This window comes from Girardinichthys multiradiatus, chromosome 1 (assembly GCF_021462225.1).
Source record: "Girardinichthys multiradiatus isolate DD_20200921_A chromosome 1, DD_fGirMul_XY1, whole genome shotgun sequence".
NCBI classification, from domain to species: Eukaryota; Metazoa; Chordata; class Actinopteri; order Cyprinodontiformes; family Goodeidae; genus Girardinichthys; species Girardinichthys multiradiatus.
This window is the reverse complement of record NC_061794.1, coordinates 36,374,901-36,397,909: the sequence shown is the minus strand read 5'-3', so window position 1 is coordinate 36,397,909 and position 23,009 is coordinate 36,374,901. Positions and strand designations below refer to the sequence as shown.

Here is a 23,009-nt window from a genome sequence, read left to right as displayed (position 1 = left end):
ATGATGTCTTTAATGTTCCTGTTTTTTGTTGTAAACATTGTGAAAAAAAAATAAGGTTTGTGTCCGCTAATAAAGTTGTTTCCTAGTATTTTAAGTTTTGCTGGAGTCTTCACCTCACCGTGCGGCCCTCCAAAGAAATGCCACCCCACACCATTACTGACCCACTGTCAAACCGGTTATGCTGAAGGATGTTGCAGGCAGCAGATCACTCTCCACGGTGTATCCAGACTCTGTCACGTCTGTCACATGTGCTCAGTGTGAACCTGCTTCATCTGTGAAGAGCACAGGGCGCCAGTGGCAAATTTGCCAATCCTAGTGTTCTCTGGCAAATCCCAAGCGTCCTGCACGGTGTTGGGCTGTGAGCACAACCCCCATTTGTGAACGTCAGGCCCTCATACCATCCTTATAGAGTTGGTTTCTAACCGTTTGTGCAGACACATGCACATTTGTGGCCTGCTGGAGGTCATTTTGCAGGGCTCTGGCAGTGCTCCTCCTGTTCCTCCTTGCACAAAGGCGGAGTTAGCGGTCCTGCTGCTGGGTTGTTGCCCTCTAAGGCCTCCTCCACGTCTTCTGGTGTACTGGCCTCCAGGCTCTGGACACTACACTGACAGACACAGCAAACCTTCTTGCCACCCCTCCTTTATTGAGTGCTTCTTGCTAATCGCCAAAGATTTCCCCTTGTTGTCTATTCCATTTGCACAACAGCATGTGAAATTGATTGTCAATCAGTGTTATTCAGTTACTTCCATAGAATTTGGCAGATTTTTTATATTACCAAACAACTGAACAGGTCTACCTAAAATAGTGTGTGGTTAGTGTGTGGTTAGTGTATTTTAAGATTCAACATTGAGCTGCCCCTAGTTTGGTAAATGTCTGGAAACAATTTTTTATTATTTATCATTAAAATTCCAGTTTGAAAATAGCTGCACCATCTGATTAACTGCATGAACAATCAACAATCTGGCTGTTGGACAGCCAGTTGGATATCTCACGGATCAAAGTCTATTGTCAGCTGTCTTGCTGATTGAACAGATTGCTGGTCCAATTTCCTACATGACAGCTACATATAACTGCAGTGAGCTGCTGTGGCTGAAGAAATGCTATCATGTTGCCCAAGATCAGATTGAACTATTTAAATATTTCATTTTTTTGTAGGTAAAGTTGTTTTTTTTAAATCAAAGAACAGCATGTGTTTAAAAAAAGAAAAAAAGAAGCAACATTCTTTTTTAGAAATTATATGTGGAATCTATAATGCAGAACATCATTGCTGGATTCCCACCTGCAAACTTGTGACATTTGTGCCTGACCAGTAGTAAATGGTTTTAAAACCTAGAATCTTTATCTTTTTAAAATATTTTTTAGTTTGCTTCTCATGTACTTTGATCATGCATGCCTAGCCTTCATCCAGGTATCCCTTTCTGTAACTTTTATAGAGATAAATGTGTCCATCACTGTGTAATAATCCGTGACTGTGGAGCAAATTTAAAGCTTTTTCAAAGCATCTGTTTGGCCTTATGCTTGACCCTCTGGTAAACTGACATGTTATTTGCTCAACATGTAACAACAGCTTCTATCAAAGAATTCAGCAGTGCCCTGTTTTGCATAATTCTTTCTATATGTTCATATGCCAGAAGGTTGCTTTTGGGCACTCTTTGCTTTTGTGTGCAGATCTATTTTTTAAATCTGGGTGTATAATAAATTGTTCAAGTGCCTAATAGGATTTTTTTCAAATCTTGTAGTGATAATTTTGTTGAATCAAGCTTCACCTTTCAAACCTTTTAAATATCAGCTCTTGCTCTTTTAGTTAAATAATTAATGGCTACACACGCTTTCACAAAGCTCTCCTTTGGAAAACAAGATATATTTTTGGCTCTTTGCTGCTGTTTTTTGAAAATTATGTATGGAGGATGGCTTATTGTGGAGGAAATGCTGCATTGCTAACTGGCTGAGTGAGAATGCACATAAGGCGGCGTGCTTGGAAATTGGGAATCAGAATCAGAATCAGAAAAGCTTTATTGCCAAGTACATTTTTGGACATACAAGCAGTATATTAGCAGTTTCCAAAATACTCAGACGAGCCCTTCTGGCACCAAAAAATATGCCACTGTCAAAGTCACCTATTTCTCCTTCAGATACTTGATTTGAACTTCAGGAAGATGTCTTGTTTTTGGACATACAAGCAAAGCTGTTACAATTACAACTTGCTAATATTATTGCCTTGGATAATAGAATGGACTAGTTGAAGCTATAAGTAACTTGTGTGGAATATATATTCGTATGTAAGATATTCTTGTGTTTTTGTTCCGGACTCTCTTCATCTCTGAATCTAGCTGAATACAATAGCAGTCTGTCAGCTAACATCCTTCCAAACACAAAGCAAGGTATCCTGATGCTATTAATAATGTCTGATTTAAAGCCCAATGCAATAATGAAACTAGTGGATACTTAGATTCCACCTAGAAGCGAGTAAAATAGTTGGTTACCCTGAAGACTGAGTCTCCCTGCATCAAGAGATGTAACAAGTTTTGCACCCTATAAAAATAGCAGCATAGTATTATTAGTATATTTTTGATAAATATGAACTCTCAAGTTACTTGTCACTTGTCATTTATAATATTTAGCTTCAGCTTTTAAAAATGAAAACAGAAAGATAAATTCAGTTCTGGAAGTTTCTGTAAGAATGCACCGTTTTCTACACACCTATAAAAAATGCCTAAACTGTTTAGAAGTTAATCAGAATTTCAAAATGAAAAAGTTGTCTAAATGGTTAATTTTAGATTGACAATGTACACTCTTTGGCCAATTATAATTAAGCCTACCTGTTCAGTTGGTTGTTTACACATAAAGCAAATCAGTCTGTAACATGGAAGCAACTCAATGCATTTGGGCCTCTGTACGCGTTGGAGACATCTTCCTGAAGTTCAAATCAAGTATCTGAAGGAGAAATAGGTGACTTTGACAGTGGCATATTTTTTGGTGCCAGAAGGGCTCATCTGAGTATTTTGGAAACTGCTAATATACTGCGATTTTCAAACACAACCATGTGCCGGGTATAGATAGTCTGAAAGAAAAAATATCCAATGAGGGGCAGTTGGGTAGACAAAAATTTGTTATTAATGTAAGTGTTCAGATTAGAATAGTCAGACTGGTTTAATATGGTTGGAAATCAGCAACAGCTCCAATAACCACTAGTTACAACCAAGCCATGGAGAATGCCATCTGTGAATGTACAATGTTAAACCTTGAAGCAGTGGGACTACATTAGCAACACTACACTTTGTGCAACTCCTTTTAGCAAAGAACATGAAACTGCAGCTACAATTTTTACAACCTCACCAAATGTAGAAAGACATATTCTCTGGTCTCAATTTGAGCAGCAACAATCAAATGTTAGTGTCAGAGTTTGATACAAACAACATGAAAATATAAATCCCTCCTGGGATCAACAATTCAGGCGGCTGCTGGTGGTGTCATGGTGTGGAGGATGTTTTCTCGGAACAGATTTTTGCCCCTTAGTATCAGCTGAGCATTGTTTAAACACCACAACCTCTCTGAGTGTTGTTGGTGACCATGTCCATCTCGTTAAGACCGCAGTATGAATTGCCCCTTGTCCATGAGTCCCTAATTGACATGACAATGAGGTCACTGTACTACAGTGGCCTTCACAGTCACCAGGTCTAAATCCAATGGAGCATCTTTGTAATGTGGTGGAAGAGGAGACTGTCATCATGGATGTTCAGCTGACAGGTTTACTGGTTCTGTGTAACGCTATCATGGTAATATGGTCCAAAATCTTTAGGGAGTGTTACTAACACCTTGTTGAATCTGTGCTATGAAAAATTAAGACAGGTCGGTAGGCTTAAGGAGGTCCAACCTAGTATGAAGGTGTATATAATAAAAACATTTGTGCTTCAAACATATTTTCACAATTATACCTAGCTGTATCTAGATTTCTAAAATAGTACATTATAGCTCATCATATCTGACCCGCTCAATAGTTCGGTCTTTGGTAAATGTCAACAAGCACCAGCTCTTTTTATCCAAGTTATAAACCATGACTATCCGGCATTGTGGGAGGCTATCATAACAGAACAAAATTACGATGGATTTTTGGAGGTTTTACAAGTTCCTATAGTTATAGAGGTTGGAAACCCTAACAATGCTGAAATTGGAATCGGGTGTCCTTTTTAGAGAGATCAAGGTGAGAAACAGTTTAGTTTGGAAAAATAAATGCAGAATAAAAGCAGTAAAAGGCTCCAACCTGTGTAGAGAAAGATTTAAACACTCTTTCTAATCCACACACAAAGATGTTATACCTGTTTCTTTCCATGGCCACACCTACACTCTGCCTCTGTGAGTAACAGTAAAAACATATTGACTCTTTACAAAGTGCAGCCACTGAACTTGTATGGCAATTTCTGTTGTGCTGTCAGCTAAGTCTCTTCCCATTCTCACATCTGTACAATTTAAACTCAGCTGCTAGCTCCCTTGAAGTCGGAAATCTCTAGCGTGGGCAATTCCATGCTGACAAGATAAGGCAAGAAATCTCACAAAGCAAAGTTTCTGCTTATCATCAGCTATGATAAAACATGCCCTTTTTCTGGTTATTGTTGAGATTCCTACAGAGCTCTGCCTTTTATGCTTGTTGGGAATAATTTGCATTCAGCTGCCTGATAATTGGAAGCAGTGGATACTTAATAAAGCCCCTGAGTATGTAATGAGCACAAAAATAGGTCACAAATTGGACACAGAATGCTTCAGATACCAACACACAAATAACTCAGAATCATACCATTGACAAATATTACTTACTGGCAATAAATAGGCTGTATTGAAAAACCTTATATGTTACATTTCCTTTAATATTTTAGTCTAGCTTACAATCTAGCACAACTGATCAATTTACAGTACACACTTTGCATGCAGTTTTAGGTTTATCCTGTTAGAAGTAGCAGAATTACACACCTGTAAAGTTGACAATGCGAATATATTTGAGAAGAAGCGTGCCATTGATGGTATCCATTTTGGAGCAGAGGCCCACTTTTCCAGGGCAGAGGTCTTTGTGCATATTGTGGAGAGCATGGGCCATGGCATAAACAGCATCTATCACGAATTGGACCTTCCCCTCCTGTTCGTAGGATGAATCTTTTCCAATCCGCTCGTGGTCTTAGAGAAAAACATTAACATGAAAAAAAGAAATATTATGATTTATTGATGTCTTTCATTCTGTTCCACTGGGTGATTCTTGGTAAAGCTAAAAAATGACAATCACTGAACTATTTTATGTGAAATGAAAACAATATTCAGATAAAAAATGAACCTGAATATCAACTGATGTTCTGCAAACTAAAGAATAGTTACTAGATGTGTAAAATTCAAGCATGTTAAAACCCTTCAAGAACTCTGATTACTCAATTGTGAAACCACTTTTCCTTACTATTTTAATGTATGTTAAGATTGACATTGAATTACATGTTAAGCAATAATGGCATTCTATTTTTGCAAGACATCAATAAAGAATACCACTGTACAAATTTAAAGTGGTCTCCGTTGGGAGCCTTTCCCAGTTTGGGCTGTCAGTCAGTTGGACCCACACACCGTTATGCAGAAACACTCTCCAGGCTTAATGTTATTTTAATATTCTTTGTGCTGTCCAGCTAATGGCCATGGTCGTATTCTATGATATCATGTAATCATGCCTGTAAAAGAAATGGTTATGAATTAAATTAAGTCACAAAGTCTTGTTACAAATACTGTATAATCAGGAATGTAGGATGATAGAGGTGTTATTCTTGTTTATATGATCTCTCTTTGTTTATCCCCATCAAGCCATGTGCCAGCCTGAATCCATTAATCATCAGTGCAGAGCTTGACAGAGTGGCATGAGAGGAGAGGAAGACACAGCCAGACAGGCCTAATCATTCTTCACAATTAATGTAATTAGTTATGACAGGTGTATATTAATCATGGCTTGAGTTGTTCTAATGCTTTTGAAATGCGTTACACACCAAGCAAGTTTTCAGTTATTGGCCTAATTCTACTATTAATAAATTCCCAACCGCATAGGTTTGTTAAAAGCCTATTTAAACACCACTTTCTTTTGCTCTGTAGTGGCTGATCATTTATCCTCTTTCATGATATGTGCATTAGGGTTAACATGCCCTTGTTGCACACAATATGTGATCAAGTCCTGAGTTGCAATACATGTAAGAGATATGTTTTGTTTTTGTGAAATGTATTGTTGGAGAGAAGATAAGGGAGAGCATATTTAAAACAACAGAATGGGGAGATTACATTTAAGGATTTGATCATTGTGTATAACAGTGTAACAAGCAAGCTTTATAAAGCTACATTAAAAAATAGCACATTTTTGGTTATGTTCATCTCTTCTGTCCCTTAATTTTGTCATAGTTAGTCTTTAATTTCATTGCGTTGAGAATTTAATCAATTCTAATATCTAACTTACCCTGAATCTTGAACTTTTGACCTCCTTGGCTTTGCACTAAATGAATATGTTTAACTTAAAATAAACAGAACTAACATCAAACATCATCAAAGATGAAAACTAACAGTAAGGTCTTAAATAAGTTCAGAGAAAGGCATATTCCTTTAAATAACAACATCAGTGTTAATCTGATAATAGCTATTTCCAAGTGGAAGCTCTTTATTTGTAAAGAAATTAGATTTAAGTTGCAAAGAAAAGCAAAACACAGCATAAAGTGAATTTAGAGATAAACAAAAAAATAACAAACCTGCAATTTAGATTTTATTAAACTAGATGTAGATCCCTTCATTGTGTTTGCCTATGTTTGCATGCACTGTGGGTAGAGCTGAAATGCTAATTAAGGTAGCATACAAACCAGACTCAATTACACCATTTCTGACAGGACAAATTGGCTGAAACTCGAGGAAACTATTATGAGAAGCTTAGGAAGGATACCCAAATCGCCTGACCTGAAGTTTAAAGGAAATGCAAAGACATACTAAGAAAATGTATATATATGTCTGATTTTGTAGAAGCTGTACAAAGTGACTTTTTCTCTCTCATTACTTTTGCATTTAAGAAATTTAACAAATACTGGAAATCATAAATGACATAAAACAGGCAATGTTTAGTCTGATTTAATCCCAGACAGTGAGAAAAAATAGGTTATGTGTTTTTATAACATGTATGTAAACATCTGCTTTAAACTTCAAATTCCATTTCCAACTCAATGGATATTTTATTTGTTGAATGATTAATCAAATCAATCTTATTTTCAACATACTGTCGATACAATCCGTGGTTTAAAAGTAAAAAGTGAAAAACTTAATGTATCACTCATGTCTCACTTTTACATTGGTTTGGTTGCATTCTTGCTGCTTTCTTAATCCAACATCCTGAAAAGCAGAACAATGTTTCTCCAAAATCCAGAGCAAGAGTTCAAAATGGTCAAGGAACATTTGGCAAGGGAAGAAAATCCATCCATCCACCTGCTTATCATTTCAGCTAGTGCCCATTTCCAGTGGTCATTGGAAATTTTGGGAGAAAAGGAAAAGTGAAATTGTGCGCTAGTCTTAAAGATTAGTGTGTGATAATAAAGGAATAAATGTATAAATGCAAGAAATCACCCCGATAATAAATGCATATTTGAAAAAACAGGACTTTTCCCAAACATGCGTAAATGTTTGAACCATTACCAAATCTGTCTTGGGAGGTGAAACTAGGGCACAGTCAAATAAATATCACGTGATACAAGTGACACAGGGCTGCACAGTGGCGCAGTTGGTAGCACTGTTGGCTTGCAGCAAGAAGGTCCTTTGTTCAATTCCCGGGGGTCTGTCTGCATGGAGTTTGCATGTTCTCCCCATGCATGTGTGGGTTCTCACCGGGTACTCCGGCTTCCTCCCACAGTCCAAAGACATGCCTGTTAGGTTAATTGGTCTCTCTAAATTGCTCACAATGAGTGTGTGCATGGTTGTTTGTGTGTTGCCCTGCAATGGACTGGCGACCTTTCCAGGGTGTAACCCGCCTCTCGCCCATAGACTGCTGGAGATAGGCACCAGCTCCCCCGTGACCCACTATGGAATAAGCGGTAGCAAATGAATGACTGACAAGTGAGAAAGTAAATAAGAAGCAAGACCAAAAAGTCCAACAGCTTGAGTGAATTAAAATTCTTGGCCAGTAAGAAAATGCTGCAATGGGCCTCTTCTGTTAGACAGTGTTATGGAAATACTCATATTAAATGGGGTTAGATCAGTTGTTCATTTGAAATCAAACGTTTCCAGGACTGGGCTAGCCAAAGCCATATATAACCTTCAGATGCAAAAGGTTAACAGTTCAGCATGTACTTGAACAGCTGTACGTTTTGTCTCCCTAGAACATAATAGAGCATGAGGAACATGCTTTTATTTTTTAGGAGTAACAGAATAGTTACTGATTACAGTTTGCAATAAAGCAAAAATAGTCTTCTCTTTACATTTTTATAGAACAGAAAAAAGAAATAATTGCAAAAAGAGTGACAAGTGAGTACATAAAGGTTTTAAATTAAATTAACCAACCCTTTTGTGTACATAGAAGGCATTCAATGAGCAACAGCGGCAGCTTCTGTCTTGTATTTATGTCTCCACAGCAATGCATTGGTGCGTATAATTGAACTGTTGGTTATCCATGTTTTTGCCTGTTCTCAGAACATAATGCACTGTCCTTGTTGCTATCCACATAAAACAGAAAACATCAGAGGTTTACTGATTTGTCAGTTACAAGCCTACGAATACAAAAAAAAACATGTAAACTGCTAGGCGCCGTGTGCACGCAGCTGAAAACATTAGCATATCTATGCCTGATACCAACTTCTACAAATGTTCCTGAAATGCCAAAACATGGTTGTAGTAATACTCTTTTCCTACAGTTATAATCCATTTACTGTAGATTCAACTACATACTTTTCAGCTGTTCTTTGGGCTAAAAGAATTAATACTTTCCACCAGTTTTAGGTCTTGAATTTTTGCCGTTTGATTTTACTTTTACACCTGACAGAAGATTTTGCCTCTTTCAAACTGTTGTGCAGTGTTGTGTAGTGGTTAATTGCCTGTTTAACAGCAAATAGCTTTCATTTTACTCCAGGTTTGTCTTTGATTTGCTAAGTTTTCCTCAAGACGACTCTTTCACATCCTGCAGGTCTGTTCTGTGGAGACACCAGAATCCATCAAGCCTAGACTTGCCTGACCCGGTCAGGGAAGCCTGATTAACGAAGCAGATTTGATTGAAATGAATGTTTTTGTTTGCATCAAACACTATTCATCTGTGTTTCTTGGTGATTTTACTAAAATACTTTGTTTTGTTTTACTCCACAGTTTGGAATTTTTTTCACAACATCATCTAGTTATTTAAGTAAAACTCTCTTTGCATCAGCAACTACGTGTTGCTGATGCAAAGACTGATCAGCAATTTAGAACCCCTAAGCCATAAAACAATATGTGTCAGAGTTTGTCTGCCTGACAATGATTTTCCACTGTTGTACTGAGATTTCCCTTACAGCCAAGCAAAGGGAAAAAGGTTGTAACCACGTACCTGAAGGGAACTAGCTGGTACATTGAGTGGTTGCACAACAGGGTTTTGAACATAGTAAGGCATTACATTCTTTCAGGTTCATGGGGTTTGTGACTTAAAATTTATTTAAGTGGAAATTTGAATCAAAATGAGACTAAAATGAGGCTTTGAGACACAAAGAAACGCTTAGATTCTAATCAGTTAATTAATTAGTAATTTGAACAATCAATCAGTCACCATCAAATATCCCTTTAATCCTTAGTAGAAGAGTGAAATTAGTGAAGTATCATTGTATTTTATATTTGTCTGTGTGATTTTCCTTTCTCTTAATTAAACTTTATGGAGTAGATTTTAGTTTAATTAGTTGTACACTGATATGCATATACAGGTCCTTCTCAAAATATTAGCATATTGTGATAAAGTTCATTATTTTCCATAATATCATGATGAAAATTTAACATTCATATATTTTAGATTCATTGCACACTAACTGAAATATTTCAGGTCTTTTATTGTCTTAATACGGATGATTGTGGCATACAGCTCATGAAAACCCAAAATTCCTATCTCACAAAATTAGCATATTTCATCCGACCAATAAAAGAAAAGTGTTTTTAATACAAAAAACGTCAACCTTCAAATAATCATGTACAGTTATGCACTCAATACTTGGTCGGGAATCCTTTTGCAGAAATGACTGCTTCAATGCGGCGTGGCATGGAGGCAATCAGCCTGTGGCACTGCTGAGGTCTTATGGAGGCCCAGGATGCTTCGATAGCGGCTCATCCAGAGTGTTGGGTCTTGAGTCTCTCAATGTTCTCTTCACAATATCCCACAGATTCTCTATGGGGTTCAGGTCAGGAGAGTTGGCAGGCCAATTGAGCACAGTGATACCATGGTCAGTAAACCATTTACCAGTGGTTTTGGCACTGTGAACAGGTGCCAGGTCGTGCTGAAAAATGAAATTTTCATCTCCATAAAGCTTTTCAGCAGATGGAAGCATGAAGTGCTCCAAAATCTCCTGATAGCTAGCTGCATTGACCCTGCCCTTGATAAAACACAGTGGACCAACACCAGCAGCTGACACGGCACCCCAGACCATCACTGACTGTGGGTACCTGACACTGGACTTCTGGCATTTTGGCATTTCCTTCTCCCCAGTCTTCCTCCAGACTCTGGCACCTTGATTTCCGAATGACATGCAGAATTTGCTTTCATCCGAAAAAAGTACTTTGGACCACTGAGCAACAGTCCAGTGCTGCTTCTCTGTAGCCCAGGTCAGGCGCTTCTGCCGCTGTTTCTGGTTCAAAAGTGGCTTGACCTGGGGAATGCGGCACCTGTAGCCCATTTCCTGCACACGCCTGTGCACGGTGGCTCTGGATGTTTCTACTCCAGACTCAGTCCACTGCTTCCGCAGGTCCCCCAAGGTCTGAAATCGGCCCTTCTCCACAATCTTCCTCAGGGTCCGGTCACCTCTTCTCGTTGTGCAGCGTTTTCTGCCACACTTTTTCCTTCCCACAGACTTCCCACTGAGGTGCCTTGATACAGCACTCTGGGAACAGCCTATTCGGTCAGGAATTTCTTTCTGTGTCTTACCCTCTTGCTTGAGGGTGTCAATAGTGGCCTTCTGGACAGCAGTCAGGTCGGCAGTCTTACCCATGATTGGGGTTTTGAGTGATGAACCAGGCTGGGAGTTTTAAAGGCCTCAGGAATCTTTTGCAGGTGTTTAGAGTTAACTCGTTGATTCAGATGATTAGGTTCATAGCTCGTTTAGAGACCCTTTTAATTATATGCTAATTTTGTGAGATAGGAATTTTGGGTTTTCATGAGCTGTATGCCAAAATCATCCGTATTAAGACAATAAAAGACCTGAAATATTTCAGTTAGTGTGCAATGAATCTAAAATATATGAATGTTAAATTTTCATCATGACATTATGGAAAATAATGAACTTTATCACAATATGCTAATATTTTGAGAAGGACCTGTACATATATACATATGATTATGTTGATTCTAAATAAAACCTAATACTTTGAAATACACACAAATCTCATGCTTCACATAATTGTGATCAATTAGTTGGAGTGATACATTTATTAAGTGTATCATAATTTATAATAGCTTGAAATCTTTTAATGTTCAAGATCCATGCACTATACACTGAAATTGTTTCAAGATGCTTTCATGTTTTGTGTGACAAACCTGACCTTAGTTAAGCAGTGGTGCTAGAGTCATTTCTCTTATGATTGATGCACTGTAAAAACCTTCTGCTGAGATCTTTCAGTAGAAATCTATACACCAGACCTGACAAAGGTGATGATACAAGGTTTTCTACAGACTGGCTGCCCTCCATGCTTCCTGTTCATACAAATCCACAGCTTGTACACTGCAGAATATTGAAAAGAGCACCTGGGGCCATAGGCAGTTGTCAGGCACAGTATGTTCATGTACTAGGGTCAGACAAGCAAAGTCCGTGCATATTAGCTTGGTATGCAGAGAACCTAACTGAATCTCGCTGTAGGATGCGTCTCTTTAAGGAAATGTACCGTTGCAGGACAGTTAGTTATTAAAGTTTTAGTAGCTGAATCTGTGATAATAGCTGGCAGTAATATTTAGCATTTTGACTGAAAGCCCTTTTGTGAAATGGATGATTTTATTTCTGTCTTTAACACCATCCCCATATGAGCAGGTAGGGCATTGTTGTTCTCATGAAAACGTATGATTTAAAAACATTCAAACTTATTATCCGAGTTATTTAGGACAGGCACTGTAATTTTTGGAAGCTGGTGGAGGAACAACACTTCACCATCAAACCACTCACACCATCTGACACCGTAGTTTCTGGAAAGCACTTATTAAGGATCATATTACAGATTTGTAAAATTGTAAAAAGACAATCTTAAACTTCCGATTTTAAGATATCAATAGCTTCTTTTACAAAAAAGACTAGGCTTCGTCAGTTTTAGGAAGGAAATTAGACTACCATGCAGGGTAAATTCCCACAACAAGAGATTTAATACTGTAAGTCATGTTGTCGAAGGCAGATAAAAACTGAGGTATAGTTGCTCTAACCAGTTGTAATATGACAGAAGTTCATCTACATGTATTTTCATATATTTTAAGCAGGCTATAGAGGTAATTTCTTAAAAGGAATACATTTTATACTTACCTAGATAAATAATTCTGAGCTATGGCAGGTCAATTAACCCCCCCTAACCTCCATTTCTGGTAGCCTTGATGAGTCATTTTAGCAGGAATTCAAATCAACAGTGTCTCACGGTTTGCTTCACTCAAATTGTGGCTGTCAACAAAAGCTGGTGGACCTTCAAAAGGCTGTCACTTCTACCACAGCCTGGTGAAAATAAAAAATGCAAATAAATGAAAAGCTGCAAGAAAATACAGATATCTTAAAAAAAATGCTGCTCTCATTATTTTACAAACATGTTTTGTGTTTAGAATGTACAAACAAAATCATAACGGGAAAACCTTTTCGTATTATGCTTTTTTTTCATTTGTTTCTTTAAAACAACTTTGTTGTGCATTTTATGTCACCGCCGATTTCGGCTTTCTCAAGTACAGAACATTTCCTTAATCTAAAAAGAAATCATTTTTGTTTCAATCTGTACAATTTAGTTCCTTTAAAAAAACACGGAAATGTGTAGAAAAATATGACAAAAACGGCACCAAGCAGTTGAGTGCTCACAATATTGGTAAAGGCTGTGATTTAAACTTATGCCTGTAAATATGTTTGTTTTTATTATAGGAAACTGTCATGTTTAATGAAAATGGGAAATTAGCACTCTGCAAAATAATTTAACCTTCTGTTAAAGGGGGCAATCAGTGCAGTGCTACTTAGAATACATTGTTAACAGTCTACTATCAAAAGGAACACAAGACAAAATTTTACAGGGACACAATTAAGAAACGGAAATAAAATGATACAATATAAGAAAGAGCAAACAGAAGGAGACTTGTTTCAATACTACTAAGCTTATAAAGGTGTGTCGGCTCTGCTGGAGGCCTCTTCTTGTTAAAGGGGACTTCTCCTTTCCCCAGTAGCAAAATGAATGCTCAGTATGATGCAATCATTGATACACTGTCACTATGTTCTTGGGACCCACAGCCATGGTTACAACAGGAATTGCAGTACGAACATTTCTGGAACCTTCAAAATAAATTGCATTAACCTACTTCCGGCACAACTTAGGAATTGGGGGTAACAGCAAACTTCCCATGATGCCACTGGCCATATAAAACCTCACCTTTCCAACGCATCAATCTCCTCTACGCTGGTCACCCAGGGGCCTGGACAGAAAGGCCCAGTGTACTAATGTCTCCTTGCTGGCAAACAGACATAAACTCTTCAAACTGGATCCAAAAGTGTCATACGATCAGTGATCATATGCACTAAGTTAAGTACGAATAAATTACTGTTCGTGTATCCGGTATTCATTCATGAATGGGGTAATTAAGGTACAAGCGTGGCTTGATTTTTCTCTCTGAGTTCTACAGACCAACAACAAGCCGAAAGCCCCCCACTCCATCAACGACCGACGCCTCGCCAACGACCTGAACGAGTTCTACTGCCGCTTTGAAAGACAAAGGGACAGTCCTGCAACCATCCCCCATGACACCCCCCAACAGCTGCAGCCACAATCCACCACCCCCACCTCCCCAACCTCAAGAGGGGCCGAGGACGGCTCTTTCCATCCAGGAGAGGGACGTCAACAAACTCTTCAGGAGACAGAACCCCCGGAAAGCTGCTGGTCCGGATTCTGTCTCACCAGCCAGCCTGAAGCACTGCGCTGATCAGCTGTCTCCAGTCTTCACAGATATTTTTAACACCTCACTGGAGACATGTCATGTGCCAGCCTGCTTCAAGTCCTCCACCATCGTCCCTGTTCCCAAGAAGCCAAGGACCACAGGGCTTAATGGCTTCAGACCCGTCGCCCTGACCTCTGTGGTGATGAAGTCCTTTGAGTGCCTTGTGCTCTCACACCTAAAAGACATCACCACCCCCTCCTGGACCCCCTGCAGTTTGCCTACAGAGCCAACAGGTCTGTAGATGATGCAGTCAACCTAGCCCTTCACTTCATCCTCCGGCACCTGGACTCCACAGGAACCTATGCCAGGATCCTGTTTGTGGATTTCAGCTCTGCCTTCAACACCATCGTCCCAGTTCTGCTACAGGAGAAGCTCTCCCAGCTGAGTGTGCCCGACTCCACCTGCAGGTGGATCACTGACTTCCTGTCTGACAGGAAGCAGCGCGTGAGGCTGGGGAAGCACGTCTCTGACTCCCTGACCATCAGCACCGGTTCCCCCCAAGGCTGTGTTCTCTCTCCTCTGCTCTTCTCCCTGTACACCAACAGCTGCACCTCCAGTCACCAGTCTGTCAAGCTTCTGAAGTTTGCGGACGACACCACCCTGATCGGACTCATCTCTGATGGTGACGAGTCCGCGTACAGATGGTAGGTGGACCATCTGTTGGACTGGTGCAGCCAGAACAACCTTGAGCTCAACACTCTAAAGACAGTGGAGATGGTTGTGGACTTCAGGCAGAACCCAGCCCCACCTGCCCCCATCACCCTCTGTGACTCCACAATTGACACTGTGGAATCTTTCCGCTTCCTGGGAACCATCATCTCCCAGGATCTCATGTGGGAGCCAAACATCAGCTCCCTCATCAAGAAAGCCCAGCAGAGGATGTTCTTCCTGCGGCAGCTGAAGAAATTCAACCTGCCAAAGACTATGATGGTGCACTTCTACACAGCCATCATTGAGTCCATCCTCACCTCCTCCATCCCCATCTGGTACGCCGCTGCTACAGCCAAGGATAAGGGCAGGCTGCAGCGTGTCATTCGGTCTGCTGAGAAGGTGATTGGCTGCAGTCTATTGTCGCTCCAGGAACTGTACACCTCCAGGACCCTGAAGCGGGCAGGGAAGATTCTGGCTGATCCCTTCCATCCCCGGTCACAGACTCTTTGAGACTCTCCCCTCTGGCAGGAGGCTGCGGTCCATCCGGACCAAAACCTCACGCCACAAGAACAGTTTTTTCCCATCTGCCACCAGCCTTGTTAACAAAGCCCGGAAGCCACCCTGACACTCTCCCTTTCCCCCACACCCCCCTTTTTTGCTGACAGTACACTTGTAACCTGTAACTCTATGCGTTACATTAACGCTCAGCTTGGACTCCTGCTTTACTTGCACTGCCATACTTGTACAATGATCACCTGCACTGTTGTATTGCTCTCGCACCCAATACTGCTCTATATTTACTCTCACTCACTTAAAACTGTGCACATATATTTATATTATATTGTAGATATGTTTATATTGTTTAATTTGTACTGTATTGCACCGACTACGCCAAAACAAATTCCTTGTATGTCCAAAAACGTACTTGGCAATAAAGCTTTTCTGATTCTGATTCTGATTCTGATCATACTGTGTTATAGAGAGTTCCCAGCAGAGACCTTGTCTCTACAACGCCGAGTGAAGCGGTTTTTCCAGTGTGAAGGAAGGATAGAGCAAGCCGCATCACCGTGGTTACAGTAACTATGCAGTTGGTTGGCAGACAGAGCGAGCCGTCCTTCACCCACATCTGTGGAGGTTAGCTGAAGCTAACCCTTTGTTCACAGAGCTTTCTTCAAATTTCGTCGTCGCCCGGACAACTTCTCCTCAGCACGGTTCACATACGAGGTTAGGGTTTTGGCAGAGTGATAGAAGTGATTTAGAATGAAATAATCTAAACGTTTTTCATTTTATGAAGTTTGGTTTTGTTTGTGTTGAACTCAGCTATCTTGGTGCTAGAAGGCTATCTGCTCAGCATGTGCTCAGTTTTGTGTACTGTGTTTGTGTGTTTTTTAAAGTTCAAACAAACCTTATTTAAAGGGTGATTTTAAACACAGAAGATTGATCATAATGCACAGTCCGCACTTATGCATTTTAACCCTTTTATTAACAGTATTTTAAAGGTGTGTGTTTGATTCTGGTGCTAAGCTATCAGCCTCCTTTGTTAGCTTCAACTGCTAACAGCTAAGAACACGTGCTTGCCTGCTAAAGATAATCTACCAAGAAAGGTTTGTTAGTTTTCAATCCAGTAAATAATATTTCCCTAACATTATTTTATTAAACTTGATAACTAAGTAAACACCATTAAGCCCCATTTCTCCAGAAAGATTTGGCTCTTTTCCAAAATATTTCCTTAAATATTTTACCATTTCCTTAATAATATTTCTTTAAATATTATGTTAATAAATAAAGGCAGCTAATTAGACACCATTGAGAATTACTCATCCAGAAGGTTGGTTTTATTCAGCAGATCCTTCTTTAAAACATTATTTTATTAAAATCATATTTTATCTGATCTTGCATTGTGAATGGTTGTCTAAACGTTTGCTGATTATTGCCTAAGTTGGTTCCAAGACTAACTTAACTTAATTTCCTGATTCTTCAAGATAATCCTTGGTTCTCAAACATAAACATTGTATGGTAATGTTGCATCACTCTTTCGGTCATGGTTTTCAATCATCTTTAATCAACTTGTTTATATTGCACATAGTCCATTAGTCTTCCCTATTCTTTAATTCTGCTTGGTAGTTTAGTTGGATTGTTTTAGCATAGTAAAGAGTTTGTTGATTTAAATATGTTTGACTTTGAGTTGACTTATTTTTGTAATAAATTCTTGTATTTTAAGAATTTGTGTGAATTCATTCCATGTGTGTGCAGTGTTTTGCTGTTCAATAATGTCAGAGCTTGGCTCACCCTTCTCGATTTTGTCCTAATACCACCGCCCTACTGGGCTGGTATTCACAGGACAACCCTTAACAGACCAAAATATTATTTGATAAAATATTATAATATTAATATTAAATATTAAATAATATATTCATAATCATAGTCACAACAATGTGTTTGTTCGACTGGGTTTCTTTAGACAGGAAAATATTTAACAAATTAAACTTGCCTGCTTTGTTTCATAACTGGGAATGAATTGGAATGTGTTTAATTGACTTTTAATCTGTCTGTATGATTGGGCTCAATTGACTACACTGCTCAAAAAAAATAAAGGGAACACTTAAATAACACATCCTACATCTGAATGAATGAAATATTATCATTGAATACTTTGTTCTGTACAAAGTTGAATATGCTGACAACAAAATTACACAAAAATCATCAATGGAAATCAAATTTATTAACCAATGGATGTCTGGATTTGGAGTCACACACAAACTTAAAGTGGAAAAACACACTACAGGCTGATCCAACTTTGCTGTAATGCCCTTAAAACAAGTCAAAATGAGGCTCAGTATTGTGTGTGGCCTCCACGTGCCTGTATGACCTCCCTACAACGCCTGGGCATACTCCTGATGAGACAGCGGATGGTCTCCTGAGGGATCTCCTTCCAGACCTGGACTAAAGCATCCGCCAACTCCTGGACAGCCTGTGGTGCAACGTGACGTTGATGGATGGAGCGAGACATGATGTCCCAGATGTGCTCAATCGGATTCAGGTTGGGGGAACGGGCGGGCCAGTCCATAGCTTCAATGTCTTCATCTTGCAGAAACTGCTGACACACTCCAGCCACATGAGGTCTAGCATTGTCCTGCATTAGGAGGAACCCAGGGCCAACCGCACCAGCATATGGTCTCACAAGGGGTCTGAGGATCTCATCTTGGTACCTAATGGCAGTCAGGCTACCTCTGGCGAGCACATGGAGGGCCATGCGGACCTCCAAAGAAATGCCACCCCACACCATTACTGACCCACTGCCAAACCGGTCATGCTGAAGGATGTTGCAGCCAGCAGATCGCTCTCCACGGTGTCTCCAGACTCTGTCACATCTGTCACATGTGCTCAGTATGAACCTGCTTTCATCTGTGAAGAGCACAGGGCGCCAGTGGCAAATTTGCCAATCCTGATGTTCTCTGGAAAATGCCAGGCGTCCTGCACGGTGTTGGGCTGTGAGCACGACCCTCATTTGTGGACTTCGGGCCCTCATACCATCCTCATGGAGTTGGTTTCTAACCGTTTGTGCAGACACATGCACATTTGTGGCCTGCTGAATGTCATTTTGCAGGGCTCTGGCAATGCTCCTCCTGTTCCTCCTTGGACAAAGGCGGAGGTAGCGGTCCTGCTCCTGAAAGTTCTGGATTTCAAACTTGAAGTTCCAGAGGGACACATTCCTGGTATGTTCAGAATGCATCTGGTAACTATTATTATTGTACCTATCACGTTTCAGGAAAGAACCTGTTTTATTAACTTGTTAAGCCCTGAGGGTTTTGGAAACAATTTTAGCCTGAAATTACATACCTGAAATAAATCAAATATAGCTCCATAGTTATACGATCTACATGCAAGCTTTTGGTACCTTTTGGTGCCTAATATTTTTTCAAGAGGAAGCAATATTGCTACTATTACTATGTCTGATTTATTATATTGTACTGTAAAACTGCACAGCAAATATAACAAAACACAACTTAGTCTTAAAATTGTTGCTCAACCCATGCAAATTCACCAGGAAAATTGATTTTAAAACTTCTAAGCTGATAGAATCTTGCAAAAAAACTTTAATTTAAAATGTCCATTCCTGATAAAATTAAAATTTCCTGTAAGCCTTTTACTGCTTATTCTTGTACTCCATGTTGTTATCTAATGAACTAAGATGAGGTTATGCTGATATACGTACATACTGTAGAAAAAACATTTATCTTCATATTAGCTCAATGCTCAAGTGTAATCTCTATCATTAACTCAGCACACGTGTGCACTGAGTCAATACAGCAGTGAAAGTCTGTCATCAGATTTGACATGAAGAAGAGCATCATGACTTTTCTTTCTACAATGAAAAATGTCAGCATTTAAAACAATGTAATTTTTAATTTATGAAACTAGTAAAAGAAAGAGACTCAATAAGATCTGAAAATCCACTCCTTTTAGGAAAGAAGAATTAATGACTGAGTCAAAAGCTTGTGAAGTGGATGACATTAGATTATTAGGTTTTACCTGATGAAGCAGCCCTGCTTGAATGATTTCACCCTAATTTCCATATCATTTTTGAACTACTTAAACTGCTCAGCTCAAAAAGCTTTCTGCAGACCACACAATATGCAAGATAGTGCAAATTATAATATTACAAATGTAACAGTACAAGCACCCTAAAAGGAACACTAAACTAAAAACAATCTCATTGGCCTGAGAATAAAGCAAGTTACAGAGTTAAACAATAACACCCTTTAGATAAAGTAGATGTAGAGATGTAGAGAATTGAATTTGATGAGAGGAATTTTAAAATCTAGATTTGTCAGATGGCTGGTGTTGAAAGCCAAACAGAAGAAATCTGATGTGTTTTGGCTGTATTATGTAGTAATCTGGTAATTTTTTATTTACTGAAATATATTCCAGAAACTGTTCAGACCCCCAACTAAAATTTCATTCCAGTTGTCCAGAAGAAGTAATCACAATTTTTTAACACCAGTTTCCATTTCTTTTCTGACTGTCACATCTCTTCAACAATAGCTATAAAGTGAAGAGTATTTTTTATTATCTTGTCTAATTTTCTTGTTATTTCTATCAGCCTATTCCTGTCTGCAACTCATTATGGAAAGCCCACTACACTACTACATATATAAACAAAAACAGTTACTGTGACAGAACATACCACTGTTTAAAGTCAGAAAGCATTAGGCTGTGGGCTATTTACTAGTTATAGTTATATTTTATGTTACAGTCTAGGAGTATAATGAATTGTGGAATGAGGGAGAAAATGTAGATCTATGGGACAAAGTATGCCCTGTCCTTGTATAGATATAAGAAACATTGACTGACGTATCTGGAGAACGTGCGTGGGGCGAGAGAGTAACCGAATGGCAGACGGAATTGATATGAGATCCCCTGATAAGCGAAACGCAGATATTTGCGGTGTTTTGGGATGATGGGGATGTGAAAATATGCATCCTTCAGTTCTATGGAGGTGAACCAGTCGTTCCGGTGAATGTTCTCCATCACCTGTCTGACTGTCAGCATGTGGAAACGTCTCTCCATGATCGCTTTGTTGAACAGGGACAGATTGAGAATCGGCCTCATTCCTCCTGTTTTCTTGGGGACCAGAAAATACCGGGAAAAAAACCCAGTGTTTTCATCTCCGCGAGGAACCCTGGAAATGACGTTTTTTATCAGGAGTTCCTGCAGTTCTGACATGAGAACGGAGCTCTGCTCCGGGGAGGATAGGACTGTCTCCAAAATCTGTCTGAACGGTGGGGGGTGTGACAGGAACTGCAGCGTGTAACCTCTGCTGATCAGTCTGTCCATCCACCTGTCCAGGTAACATACGCGCCGCCACTCTGAGTGATGCTCTGAGAGCGGGCGCGCATTTATCTGTGGTGCCGTGGTGCTCATGTATACGAGCCAGGCTAGAGCCCCTACCGCCGTTACCCGACTCGGATTCTGATCGGAGGTAACCCATGGGGGGCTCGGATCGAAACGGCTGTAAACCAGTCTCACCAGAGGAATATTCACCCAGGCTCGCAGCTTGGTGTTGAGTGGGGGCATCACTGGTGCGCCGCTTTGTGGGGAGCTGCTGTTGTGCATCCTCTGTGATCTCACCCGCTGACAGCTGGGGAGGACAGGAGGGAGAAGGCAGCGAAGGACAGGAGGGAGAAGGCAGCGAGCGCAGCTCTACCGGAGCAGCATAGGATGCTCTCGTGGAGTCATGCCTGAAAACTGTGAGATCGCGGGGCCTCTTAAACGGCCGTTTAAAAGGGGCCGTCTCATTAGGAGTGGAGAATGTGTGTGAGGAAAGCACAGCGAGATCGTACGATCTGGCTGAGCCGGAAGAAAACGGAAACTTGCTCTTAGAGAAATGCATGTGTTTTATTTCAAAACAATCAGTAGTTTTACACACATCCCCCCCCCCACCAGTCACTTTTTAAATCTCCGCCGTGACTCCTGCGGAGGGATGGACCAGGCGCACGCCAACTGCCAACCTCGGCGGAGGAACTCGGGAAACTGCCGACAGACTGGGCTCCAGAGCAGGAACTGGAGGAAAACCCCTGATCCTTCAGGGACTCTCGTGATGGGTGTGAAGGTGGAGACTGGTGCCTGTAGCTGAAGCGGCTCGGCCGCCGCTCCCGACAGGTAAGCAGTTACCGCCGGAAAACGGGGCCAAACCAGATCTCGGCGAGTTAAATGAGCTGGGGTGAATTTTCCCACCAGGTCATCAGTCGGGAGCTGGGCTAAAGGCGCGGGAACAGGGACACCTTCAGCCTCAGCTACTTTAGCGATGATGTCCGGCAGCGCGCTAACAAGTGCGCCCATCGCCGGAAAAGGGGTGGTCGCCGACATCGGGAGGCCCTGAGCCTGGAATGATTTTGCATCTGCCTCCGCATCCTCCGTCCGGAGGAAGGGAGTGGAGATATCAGTCGCTGTCTCTGGGGCGGAATCGTTCGATTCCCGCCCAGCATCGAAGATGCCCAATGCCTCATCGAGGCAGCATTGGTCCGCTACAGGGAATTCCCCTTCTAGCAGGGAGAAAATGGCTAGCCGCCGTTGCTTCTCTTCCAGAGGCAGACGCGTGCAGGAAGGGCAGGTGGACTGCGGGGTCAAGGCCAGGCTTGCATGATCAGGACCGAGGCAGCCCTCACAGATGGCATGCAGGTCGTAGCTCATGATGTAGCCGGTGTTACAAGCTGGGCAAAGGTGGATATTGCCGACGCTAGCCATGGTTTTCTTGAATCAGTGCTCTTAAGCTGTCGCTGAAGAAAAAATGGGAGCCGTTTGTCCGGTCTCACCGTCATTTACACGGACCGGGGTGGGGCCCACACAGTAGGTGGGCGTGGACTAAAGTTTTCAGTGCTGCGTTGCGCACGAAGGGATAAACCCACTAGCGATAGCCTTAAAGGGCGAAGCCTATACGAAATAGAACATGCTGGACATGGATTTTACGGTTAATCACGATATTTTACCTGTGGAGAGCTGAAAAACGCCGCTCCCTCTTCTGACACGCGGTGGTTCACTAGGGACCGTCAATAAGTTTCCAAACCAAACAATCATGGAAAATCTGAGTGCCTGAATCGGATCAACCGTGAGCTAGATGCCGCTAACTCCGTGGAGCTTGAACATCCAACTTCAAACTAACTTCACCGCGGTCTACCCGCGCTGTATCCCCGCTGCTGAACGCCTGTCCATCTGTCTTCGGTGAGTAAATAAATCTCAGCTCAATAAAAAAACTGACGATTTTTAATGTCCACATCTCCTAAATATAAGATTTGTGCCTAAACATAACCAGGCCAGGTCCTTTCTGTACTAGTCTCGGTAAAAGTAATTAGTTCTGAGTCATACAACTCTGGCTTGCCACAAACCGCCACTATGATGTGGTCTTCCATCTTCACTGACAACCACTTCTTCTCCACTGCGGTCTTTCACCCTACGTCACAGCCACATCCAGTCCCTGATTGGGAAATTTAGGAAAAAG

General features: G+C 40.8%; 1 protein-coding gene across 3 annotated transcripts in view; it reads right to left on the bottom strand.

Annotated features, from left to right (window-relative positions):
• LOC124875296 (metabotropic glutamate receptor 4-like) overlaps nt 1-23,009 on the bottom strand; it is a 302,423-nt gene that overhangs the window by 26,053 nt on the left and 253,361 nt on the right. For all 3 annotated transcript variants that reach the window (XM_047377387.1, XM_047377369.1, XM_047377378.1), the window contains one exon: nt 4,966-5,166. In XM_047377387.1, coding sequence (XP_047233343.1) covers nt 4,966-5,166 — 201 coding nt within the window. The remainder of the gene's footprint in view (nt 1-4,965; nt 5,167-23,009) is intronic.